Source organism: Ascidiella aspersa, chromosome 8, assembly GCF_963924565.1.
Source record: "Ascidiella aspersa chromosome 8, kaAscAspe10.2, whole genome shotgun sequence".
In the NCBI taxonomy this organism is placed as follows: domain Eukaryota; kingdom Metazoa; phylum Chordata; class Ascidiacea; order Phlebobranchia; family Ascidiidae; genus Ascidiella; species Ascidiella aspersa.
The window spans coordinates 10,869,930-10,882,428 of record NC_139454.1 but is presented as its reverse complement, the minus strand read 5'-3'; the positions used below and the strand labels follow the sequence as shown (position 1 = coordinate 10,882,428).

General features: G+C 34.5%; 2 protein-coding genes across 2 annotated transcripts; one reads left to right on the top strand and one right to left on the bottom strand.

Annotated features, from left to right (window-relative positions):
• Positions 1-4,716: 4,716 nt before the first annotated feature.
• On the top strand, positions 4,717-6,633 carry LOC146136068 (mapk-regulated corepressor-interacting protein 1-like). The gene is made up of 6 exons (XM_083395839.1): positions 4,717-4,931; positions 5,548-5,602; positions 5,736-5,851; positions 6,023-6,064; positions 6,232-6,288; positions 6,349-6,633. The coding sequence occupies exons 1-6, from the start codon at positions 4,868-4,870 to the stop codon at positions 6,408-6,410; spliced, it is 396 nt and encodes a 131-aa protein (XP_083251965.1). The 5' UTR covers positions 4,717-4,867; the 3' UTR covers positions 6,411-6,633.
• Positions 6,634-6,918: 285 nt separating this feature from the next.
• LOC146136067 (ferry endosomal RAB5 effector complex subunit 4-like) lies at positions 6,919-11,977 on the bottom strand. Its single transcript, XM_083395570.1, has 8 exons — positions 11,890-11,977; positions 11,548-11,707; positions 11,098-11,211; positions 10,250-10,383; positions 9,148-9,349; positions 8,743-8,858; positions 8,173-8,324; positions 6,919-7,780 (listed from the first exon to the last, which is right to left on the bottom strand). The coding sequence occupies exons 2-8, from the start codon at positions 11,699-11,701 to the stop codon at positions 7,696-7,698; spliced, it is 957 nt and encodes a 318-aa protein (XP_083251696.1). The 5' UTR covers positions 11,702-11,707; positions 11,890-11,977; the 3' UTR covers positions 6,919-7,695.
• Positions 11,978-12,499: the final 522 nt, after the last annotated feature.

Genomic DNA, 12,499 nt, shown 5'->3' with positions numbered 1-12,499 from the left:
AATGTTTTTTTTTATCAGGAATAACAGAAACATAGTACAGTTATATCACGGATCACTCAACAAATATATGCACAGGAAACGTATAGTTTTTGCTGCAAATTCGGTTGTTCAAATTATATTTAAACTACATCGTTCATTTTAAAACAAAGCCTCGTTAAAAACAACTTACTCTGTAATTGATATAATTGTTATTTGCATGAAATTGTCCTTATATTGTAAAAGATACGATATAAGACAAAAACGTAAAACCCATTATTTTAACCATAGATTTTCGACCCTCACATTTAATGCTTTTACCCAATTTTACTGACGTACGTGAGTGCATGTTGCAAATGGTAAGTAATACTTGAGTTTAGTTTGCAGTCTGTCTTCTTATAGTGGCCCTTTACGTATGATTGAAGTCCAAACTTTGAAAGCTGTACAGCAGAAATATATATTAGCATTTTATCAATTTTCTTTGTAAGTTACATGTTCTCAACCATATGTTTCTTATTGCATTGCCATTTCTCTGCCATGTAGCATTGTGTCTATATTTTACTATTTTGCAGTTATAGGCATTTATTTCTCAGGTTTGTAAATGAAAGTTATGCGTTTACCAGCTAAAGTGTATAAAAAGTATATCACCCAACAACAATAATGTAAAATTAATCTCACTGTTTATACACGTTTGATACACCTACTCTAAATACAAGTGAAGAAAAAACAGTTTAGTAATATTTTTAGGAATGTAAAAGTGAATAAAGGCAAAATAAGGTATTTTTCATGTGTCTCATGTTCGAAAAGTAAAATATGTTGCGAGGATATGTCGATTTAGAAACAGTTTGATACATACCACAAAACAGAGCAAGAAACAGTTCTTTCGTGTCACATGCCTATACACTGCGTTAGATCCTAAACGTTTGAGGGGCCTTTTGTAAGTTAATGTTAATCAATGCTTATCATTTTAGCGTACGGGATTTCTTAAGCCAAGAAGGCTTCCGAATCAGAGCTTGACTTGAACTAAGCAAAATGACAACGCAGTTATATTCTAGGGCGCCACAGTTTCTTAAAAGCAAAACGCATTCAATATGTGGCTGCAACTCTTTACACCAAGGGTTATTGAATTTTAGTTTGCGGTGTAAAGGGTTGGCAAGGGGGCTCAAAAGAATCCCTAAGAATTTTTTGTTTATTTATTTATTTAATATCAAGGTTTACCAACTCGAATATATTAAAATATATACTTTTCACCGTTACCGACACGCATTAGTTTATGCCGATCACTCCTCAGAGACATAAGACTTGTTTTTCCCTTTTTTTGATATATTCAGTATAGGCTACATTGACCTTTATGTGGCAGGATATTTACCCTACTTTATTAACATTCAGTACAGTGTTGTCGGATGGACAAGGGGCGGTTACAGAAAGGGACGCAAGGCCATGTCCTTAAAATTGACGTTTTGCCGCCCTGACCCACCTCGGCCGTCCTGACCCACCTACTCAACATGCTGGACTATATATTATGTGGCCCGAAACAAAAAATGGACACATGTTGTTTTTGTCCGAATTATTACTTGTGGCCCGAAATAAACGCACCATGCCTAATGGCACACAACTTCGGGCCACATTCGCTTTTGCCTAGTAAAGCACTGAAACGGAAAACAAGATCGGGAGAATATGGACACTGACAAAAAAATAACCGCTGGAAGAATGTCGTGCAACTACATAATAGCCTACCACTCTGGTAAAACATAGCAGTACAAATGGCAGCACTGCGATATAACCCACCTGGCAAAATTTACAATTTTTCACCTATTTTTATTTTTATTTTGCATAATAATTTGCTTGTAACTTATTGGATTTGAAATTGTGACACAACAAACATGTTTGATGTGCTACAGATGCGGATTTACCTAATTACATTTTTAAACTAACATTTAGCTCAGTGTTTCTTAAACTTTTTTACTTTGGGGCGCACCTAGAGACATTTGAAAACCTGGCGGCGCACTTTGCGAGCGAAGCGATCGCGAAATCGTTTAGGTGTACCTGAAATTTCTCTTAATATGCTTGCAATTTTTTATTAAATAGGCTTTTTAATGGCATATATTTACACAGACTCTAGCCTTGAGACCGAAATAAGAATTAACAACATTAACTTCGGAATAAAAGACAGTTGGAATAAGGCGTAAGTAGGACTATAAATCTCATGCCCCACACTACATCTAATAGTCGTAACAATGACGAAATCGGAATCAGACATAAATGGCCAAAATAAGGCATATATAACCTTTTATCTAACCCCCACTACCATCCTTAACTATCAAACTCCCCGAATATTTTCAACCCTAACACAATTGTTAACACCATTAACTATTAACCGCCCGTAAGACCAACAAGGGCAAACAATCCGGGGCCAAAACAGCCGCGCCCAAATGTTGAAAGCACAATTGGCCAATGCCAAACAGGTGTCCCCCAATCATCCCATACTCTTTCCCTACAGTCTTGGGCGTAATTTTGTCCATTTAAGTCTTATTTCGATTAATTTTGGGCTTGATTCGACATGGTTGGTCTTATCTAGACTATGTTAGATCTTATTCTGTCGTGGTCATTACTGCGAATTTGGCGTTATTATGTCGGTGGTCTTAGTATGGTATTATGGATTATCTGATTTAGACTTTGTTGCTTTGTATAGGTCTTATTGTGTTTTCCATTTGAAAGTTCTGTGGAATCAATGAGCTAAGCTTAATAGGAAAGTAAAAAATACATGTTTTATTTATTTTTTCCTTTTGACAACAAATTTGCGTAATTTGCAAGTTTTACATTTAAGCAAATCTTTGCAGTGTCTGTTCGATGTTTCAATTAATCTAAAACCACTGCCAGTGGATTTGGCTTACCAGGCGGGCAATCCTAATTTTTAGGGCGGTGTCACGACCCGATTAGTTAGACAGAAAGTACCGCTTTTTAGTCAGTCAATATTTGCCATGTCTTACACGGATTAACTTGTTGGGATTGTCGTGTTTTGCCAACTTGGTAAAAAGAGATACTTGATGCGTTTTTACTCCTCGAGAATGATTTGGAACCGGGAATACGCATTTCGTATGGACGACCAGCACCTTTTCTAATATTTGGGACCTAATAGTGCTGGCCTACTGCTTTCACAAGGGCTTCAATTTGATAAAGTATATATTCGGAACATTTTAGACACAACACGGAACATAACTTTTCAAATAGGGTCTACATGTCAAATTACACATCATTTTTTTAATCGTCAACTATAACACGAGGTATCGGCACACTTACACGGGAATCGTACAACGTAATACGCGATGGCGCTAAATAGGCAACAGCATGACGAATTCATATATTTTTGATAACGCAAATTCGTTGCATTGTACGCAAAATATCGCCTTTATCACAAATAGCTGCAAAGCAATTTTACATCTAAATTCCTATTTGACCTGCAAAAGGCCTGGTAATTCGTTTATCCTGCCAAGAGTATTGTTTTTCTAGTTTTTAGTTCCATGTTTTTTGGAAAAGCAAAGGGAAAAAAAAGCGACTGGCAACTATTAATACGCCTGAATAATTTTAAACGTCCTTACTCTCTGCGTAATATTCACATGTGTAGCACGTAAGCATTGCAAGGAGGTAAGCGTGGATTAACACGCAGCTGCTTCGATTACATAACGCAGTGACGCTTATTTATTCGACCAATTTTTAATGAGACGCTTGAACCTGGTTAAATGTGCTGTCGTGGCATAAGCTATAATGTTTAACGTAAAAATATAATAAGCGCTGTGTTTGACTGCGCTGACCAGTCCGCATTCGATTGCACCTTTCGGCGCTCTTTCACTATTGTACGTAAAAAGTTATGCAAAAAAAAAAAAATAATAATACCGCATACCACAACGCATATTGTTTGGGTTAGGGTGCGGGTTAGCGTTTGGGTGAGTGTGGGTCAAGTAATATTATGTTTATTATTAATAATAACTTCACCCACCCTCAACCAAACGCTAACCCAAACAAAATGCGTTATGGTAAGCGGCATTTGAAGAAAATTTTTTTTTTATTAATTTTTACGTACAATAGTAAAAGAGCGCCCACTTTTCTTGGATTTTACGCTCAGTCCAGTCTGCATTCTGTGGGGTAACACTAATTTACGGAATGATGAATGGTCGGAATGCTCACAGTAATATTATCAAAGATAATAACACTTGACCCACCTTCACCCAAACGCTAACCCCCACCCTAACCCAAATATTGTGCGTTGGTTTCATAATTGTTTTAACGGGGTAACACTTAAAATTAGTGAGCGTTCCGACCATTCATCATTCTGTAAATTAGTATTACCCATTCTGTGGCAGGTGGACACCCGATATTTTTTAAAGAAATTTGTTTGCACTCCTATATTAATATATTTCGCACTTGAATTTCATAAAAAGACTAAATTGCAAAATTTCCATCCTAAGGTGTGCAAAAAACAAATCCACACCTGCACACGGCGTGAAGTGCCATGAAATGCAGACTGGATGCAGGTATGCATCTACAAATTTTAAAGTGTGCAACAAATGTTTTTCGTACATCTTAAGTTTTTAAATCTTACCAAAGTTAAATTTGGGGGTCAATTGACTAGTTCACAGATGCACACCTATTTTTAGAAAGAAAAAAAAAAACGCGTGTGCACTGTTATGCACCTTCCATGAATGTAGACTGGTCAACAGTCAACTGCTATTAAATGTATACCTCATTCTTGTCTTTTGAAGCCAACTTATATATTACACCATTTAAATTTATAATATAAAAAACAAGATATCTGTACTAATCTAAAAATTTAATTTGCACCACACAAGCGAAGCAACAAGAAATTTTATTTCAACAATGTTGTTTGGTGATCATGTTATCAAGGCTTAAACAATCAACCAAGATTAACCCAAACCCTTCAACACCACGACTCCGAGGTGATTGTATTGAGATGTGGAAACTTCATTTATGTCCAATTGCACTTTACTGTATTTTCATCAAAGATCTTTGGTGTGGAATGCTTGTCCAAAACCTATCCAGTCATGTCATTTGGCCTGAAATATAGCTGGTCTAAACAATTTAAAAAAATCAGACATTTATTTTGGGCGTAGAATTTTATCTAAAAAAATTGTTTGCACTAATCTTTGGCAACTTTGGATTATATTATGCAGTTGGGATTTATGATATATGAAAATCGTAGGATGGGAACTTTATGGGTTGTAGATTTTGTTGTTGTAATACCTTCAGAATACTTTAGCAGACTTTGTACTTATCTAACAAAGCAGAATAAATCAATGTATAATTACTAAAAGGCAGGAAAGTAGCCAATTAGCACTTTTCCGCTGCTTCTTACCCGGCTAATAAGGTAATTTAAATAGATTATGGAATAAATCCTTGAAATAATGCAAAACTGTTTAAAATAAATCACCACCTCAAACTCAAGTATAATCATTAATCACCAGTGGGTGAAGGCATAACCAAGGCAACAGTGTAAATAACCACTCTTATATTATATTAAGTTAGTTATAACACAATCTATGTTTATGTCTGCAGAAAAAATAAGTCCAGTGCTTGAAAAAGATCCAGCTTGGTCACAAGCCAACATGGGGTAAGAAACATTAAACGAGCTTGTGCCAATATGACCATTATTATTTGATATTTTTGCATGTGTTCAAGTTTAACTGACAAAATTCATTAAATATTTAGATCTATAACAATTGGTGACCTAAACTTTTCAACAGATCACAAAAAGTCCACTTCAACTCAAACAAAAGAATCAACCGCAACACAACAGGCAGTATCTCTGGTGATGCAATAACTCCCCAACATGATGACAACATTGGTGTTTTATTTGATGGTAATTTTTTTAACTGTTTCCAAACTCGACAATGAAAATACCTTCTAAAACAATTTTCAATCAGGGAAACTATAATTAAATTAATTTATGAATACTGAAGTTATTCAATGTGTTATAACTTTACAATTTTATTTGTTGTACTAAAGATCAATGGCTATGTTCTTTTTATAGAGTGGGAAAAAGTAAGGATTGAGCTTGCACGCCAAAGTCCAGGTAAATAGTTGTTTGAAAAGTGTAAAAATTATATTTTGCCTTCTTTGCTAAGCTTGGCGGGAAGTGGGTATTTCAGGCTAAATTTGTCTGTAGTTTTAGTTCTAAAACACTAGCTGTATTGGTTCCTTACACCAGACAATAAACAACAGCTATTTATGTTTTTTCAGATGAAATGTGTGGCGTGATGCAATATGTTGAGAGAAATCCCAATGGAAAATTGGAAAGTAAGTAACAGTATTTTATATGCTGAAAAATGGTTGTTTTATGTTTATTTATTATTTCAGACTTTCAACCATTCGATTTGGAGGATTTTTGGGGTCAAAAGCAAATGAAGATTGTTAAATAACACAATAATGCGTTCCTTTTTTAACATTTGTTTTTATTTGCATAAACTTTTATTTAGTTTTATGATTTGGAAGAATTATTAGATTAAATCGCATCTGGCCTTCGACATAAACATCAGTTAACACCACAAGCTCTTTCTACAACTGCCCTTTTTCCTATCTTGCTCTATTTATTGTTATTGAATCTTAGTTGTCTAATACAATGCCAACTGTGTGTGCTGATTAGTAACGACTATGTATTAGCAAACTTCATATGTTGATTAGCAGCTTTAAGCAAAGAAATATTTCGGTATAATTGCATAGTGTTCATGTTTTAGTCATTGAGCATTATACGATGAAAGCAGTACAATTGAAGACCAAGACAATAAATATATATAACAATTTACTATTAGTCAACAATCACTTTCGATTATTATAAAACTTCTAAAATATACATTAATCTATTCTACTAGCATAATAAGATTTTATTTTGCCGTTAATTCATAGGTGTTGGGGTAATAACTAAAAACGTGATATATTAAAAACAGTGTTGATTAAACTGGGGTCTGTGGGGAGGGGGCCGCTTGTACAGGGTAATTCAAATTTGCAAATAGGCTACTGTGAAGTTTTTGGACTGCTGACGTATTGTTCACCTAAAAGCTGATACCCCAGTTGCCTAAATAGTACTAATGTATCACTGTCACATAACCATACGGCTGTAGGCAAGACAGATTTAAGGGTTTTCGGTCTCGCTGACAACTGTAAATAAACGGCTTGAATGTTTTAGTTATGTGTCCCACACACAAGATGTAGACCAGACAACAAATTGTAAGATATTGCACAACAAATCGTATAGAAAAATATTTATTTTTTATAAATTTAACCTTTTAGCCAGCTAGCCACCAAACTCAGCGGTGTTTTTGTCTTTACGGTTGTTACAGATCCCTTTTTCTATCAGTAAACATTAGGATGTTATAATTTTGCTACGTGAATAAATATTTAAGTAGACCTACCGCAATTACCAAATGATGTGGTTTTACATGCGGATCGAAATACTTTACTTTTTTAAGGCCTTGGTGTTTTTAGGGAAATGATAATGCTAAAAGGAAAATATATTGTAGCCTACTATGAACTTATAACGATAGATAGATAGTAGAGATGCTAGATTTACAATGTTTTCCTTTGCTCGTTGCGAAAACGATTGGGTCGCCTACATCTGAGCAATAACTTGGTGAGTATGACATGATCACAAGTAATCTTTCTGGCAAAAGACTAATCAACATTCTTCAACTGTTCCAGTGCTAATCTTTATAGCTTCAAAACAATCCGTTTGTTTGTTGGAAAGAGACTTGAACTCTTTTCACTCGCAGGCAAAACGCTCATGAGGTGTGGTCTAAATGGTACAAAAACATTTTTCTGTTAAAACATATTTGTATTGGTATAACAAAAAAGGGAGCATGGCCTGAACAGAAGGTTAAACGTTACATTTGTGTATTCGGTACAAGTTTTAGATCACATAATTCATCACTACACATTTGATAAAAAATGTCGGGTAAAGCATAAAACAACATATCAATCGACAAGTTGCAGAACTTTTTAAAATTGCTCTATGATGACGATTTAATTGAAAGAATGACAAATTTTTACTTTGCAATGAAAACCTCAATTTATTCGATCGTGAAAATAGAAAAAAACATTGGGTTGTGATAAAAAAGGAGCCTCGCGGAGAACGAACATACTTGACAACGTATTTTGCCCAACTTAAATATTACAAAACGAACTTACTTTAAAATCCCCGCGTCGGCCTTGGCAAGAACATCGTCCAAAACATGAAGAACCCTGTTCTGTCGGTATGCCGATAAGAGGTAAGCGTCGGGAAAGGCTTGCGCTAGACTCGCATTTTTATAGTGAAGAACTTCCGAATCAGGAGGATCAATCTGCAATACGAGAAACCTGTCTAACTGGGCATTAAGAAACAGGCCTGATTATGTGTCAATGTTTTAGCAAATAGGATCTGGACTTTTCGGGTGGAAAGTCTGATGTTGCAATCATTAGCGAACTATATTTCTCCCAAATATCCAATATAATGACTGACTTTAAATAGTCCTGCAGCAAATATGCTTTAGACTTTCCTGTCTGAGTCGTCATTTAAAAGAGAAATATATTTCGCCACAAAATAAGGCATCATCAGATTCCAGAAAAAAACTCCTGGAGCTATGCGGAAATAATTTGTTTTTAAATAGAAGAAATTCCGCATTTTTCCAGGTGTTATGCGCTAATAGTTTTATATATATTTGATATACGAGGACAAATCTAGCTCCAAAATAATGTAATAAAAGTCGGTAATGTGCAAACCTGTAAATCTTGCTGGTGCGTAACCCATCTTCCAGACATCGCCAGGCAAGAAATGATATCGTGTTTAGTTGGCTTCGTCCAATCACAATCTTCAGGCGTTTTGGGATTAAGCAGAACTAATAAAAAAAATGCAAATAAATTTGTACGTAGCTTTTCTAATATTATTTTCTCGGTGCCTTTACAAATTCGCTGTTCTACTTCAATCCTTAGACACAGCGGTTCTAAACCTTTTTAGCTTACGGACCGGTAAAATTTCAAAACAAATTTTGCGAACCGGTGGACCATAGAAAATCGAAATTAACCCAAAAAAACTTTTACCTTTGGTCTTCACAAGCGGTTTACCTTTGGTCTTCACAAGTACCAAACTTCTTTATATTTTAATATGTAACCACGTGTATGACGAACCTCCATTATCAACAATGCAGTCAATTCCAAGTCCACCACTTTCGTCCAGAATGCTGGTTTTCAGGAACTGGTGCCCAGAAAACATGCGCTCGACATCCAGCGAAAGAGTCCTCATCAATTGCGCCTCGTCCTCATTGGCCGTTGTCATAAAAACTTTGATGTTCCAGTTTCTGGCCAGCTGAATCGTCAGCACTCCAAATGGCTAAAATCATTTATTTAAACTATTTAATAAGGTATTTTTCCACACTGAGCTTTATAAAATTGTCGTTAAGCTCGTTTTGTCAAAATGCAGCTTAGTTTTGTATTCATTTCGCCTAAAAATGTCAATAACCTATATAACGATTATTTAAGAAGTGTGCCGAAAAACAAAATTAAAAAAAAATCCAACAGGCCGCAGAACCTATCAAATTAAACTCATGAAGAATGCCAACATACAAGCAGGAAAGAAATCAGGATTTAACTGTGATTAAAAATGTGAAATTACAAAAACGTTATAAATCTTTAACAAATCAGTTTTAAATCTTATTTTAGTGATTTTATAAAAAAAACACTTATCCCTTCGTTTCAGCAACAAACATAGTTCCACAATGAAATTCATAAGTGTGTATTAGTAAACTAAAATGTGAGAGAGTTAACAAATCACAGAGCTCCAAAACCCAAGCATTAACAACTCTCCATTCAGTAGTGCATATACACTTACAGTGTACGATGGCGGTTGAGATGCGGCATTAGATTTGATTAATCTCAGAAAATTATTATGAGATAGAGACATATTGCGCTTTCCATACGTTTTGATAAAAATGTAACAAATTTTCTAAAAAAGACTACATTAAGTGGTGCCGCACATAAAGTATTACGCGGGCCGCAGGTTGGACATTTGACTTGGGCACATTTTTTTGCGTCATAGTAAATCCAGGTCTGGAGGTCTTCGGTGGTAAATCAAGAATTCCTGTTCACTCAAATTTGTTAAACATTTAAGTATGGTTTGGTGCAAAACTGCAGCAAAACTGATTCCTAAAGGAAACCACTTAAATCCATACACCAAAACAAATTATAAAAAAATGCATCATATTATAAAAAAGTTGAACCTAGTGTGACTTACCGATGCAGCATTGCATATTAGAAGTGTCTCTTGGGGTATAAGTCTTCCGAGGTAATGTAGTGCATTGTAAGCCCGAATCCCATCCATTAAACAGCATGATGCTACTTCCCATGCAAGTGAAGCGGGCTTCTTTACTACAAACCGAAAGAGAAAAAAATAAATGTAAATTTTTTATTTTATTTATTGTTAAAGGAAATCAACAAGGATTAATATCTTGTTTAATAAAAAATATTTTTAGACAGGTCCACAAACATGTGGAATAAAATACTTAAATGCTGTATTCGATTGTAGACAGATAATACACCTTAAAGAAGAAAATAATCTGCAAGGGAGTCAGAGTCACACTGCAGAGTCAAGAGTCGTACTCGAGACTCCATGGATACAGTTTGTTGTGTTGGGAGTCCGGTTTGGACGTGCGCATGTGCAATACCAAATTTCGAAACTGATATCGCTACAAACTGTAAACTGTAAAGTGAAATAGAACATGGTGGAATATTATTCAAACCACTAACGAATTATGCCTATATGACACCACTATGAATAGATACCTTAATTTAGTTACATAAATGGGTAAAATACATGTTGGGGAGTCGGAGCCGGATTCTGGACTCGATGAAATCGCACATTTGACAGGGGGTAGACTTGGGTTCATTTTTTTGCAGGAGTCGGACTCAGGTTCATTTTATCCAACTCCGCAGCCCTGGGGAAATCTATCTCGTTTCTTAAGGGTGCTTTACCTACCCTATTACTAGCCATGACAACACGATATAAACATATTGAAGAATCTTTTGTGAGTTGATGCAAAAATCTAACTACATATATTACAGGGTACATTTAAATATACATACCCAGATAATATTCCAGCAGAGTACATTCAGAATGTGTAACATCATAATATTGACTGACAGGAAGCAAACCTATGACTTCATCACCAGGCTTGAATCTTTTCACATCTGATCCAACTAACAAAAACAACTACATATCATAATCAAACACTTATTTGTGGTATAGATTTCTTTAAAACATATATTTAGGGTAGCAGTTGACAAATTTTACAGAAAGTTTAAAATAACTAGATGGAGACAACAAGGGAGTGAATAAGTTTTAATTAAAGTTATACAGATCATTACCAAAATATTAATGCTGGCAGTTAGCCAACCACAGCCCTAGACTAGACTTATTTTTAGTTGATCTTAATGTGTACCAAATCCTTCCAGGGCATGGGCATTTAGAAAAACACGACACTAAATTATAATCTATCAATTACAATTTAATACATAAAGGTTTGAACACTGCACCTTCAGTTACAATTCCAGCAACGTCTCGGACTACAATTAGGTCTGTGTACTCTGCAGCAACGTATCGTTTTAGTAGTGGATGAATGATGTGCTCAACTGAACAAGTTTTTACAGCAACGGTTACATTTATCGCAGAGACATCAAGATCTGTCATTATCACCTAGGAAATACATTTAAAAAAACAGTCCACAATTTATTTTTGGTGCTGCCCTTTAAGAAAAACTATTTAATTTTTTATTAAAAAACTATATTTTCCAAATAGAAACAAACATTAGCTAGCTATCTGTATATTAATAATAAAAAATTAGAATTTAAATTTGCTTATAAATTTATCGATCTTACCTTTAAATAGTTTTTTGTTATGTTCTTCTATTTATGAGTTTCATATGGAGCATAATTTCAATTTTTTTAGTAAAACATGCTAACACCTAAAACAAACATAAAATGCAGCACCGGTTTATTTTATTAGTATAACACTATCAAATGAGAAAGATCAAGAATGAAAAAATGATAGAAATAATAAAACATAGTGTTACATAACACTAATTAAGTTCTTGGACATTTTAAAACCAATATAATTCTGTGTTTGATTATCATGTATCCTAAAAAGAGTAAAATTGTTACTGTTGGTTATGGCAATTGTATTTATTTATTATTAAAAAAATGTTTAAAATATAAATGGATTATAATTTTTGTTAACATTCAATAAAAATTATACAAAACAGGAGGCTCTTATAGTACCATATTAATATTAACAAAAAGGCAATATAGGTAAAAGGAAAATCTCAAGGAATACTCAACAAAGCATTAAGACAAGAAGACAACTAATTACTTTAGTAAAGGCACCAACACAAACCACATAAAAGTGCAATATATGTATGATTAATTTAGACAAAAAACGCACTTTACACTATAGTTCAAAGGCAAAACGAATAGAGGCAACTAAAACACA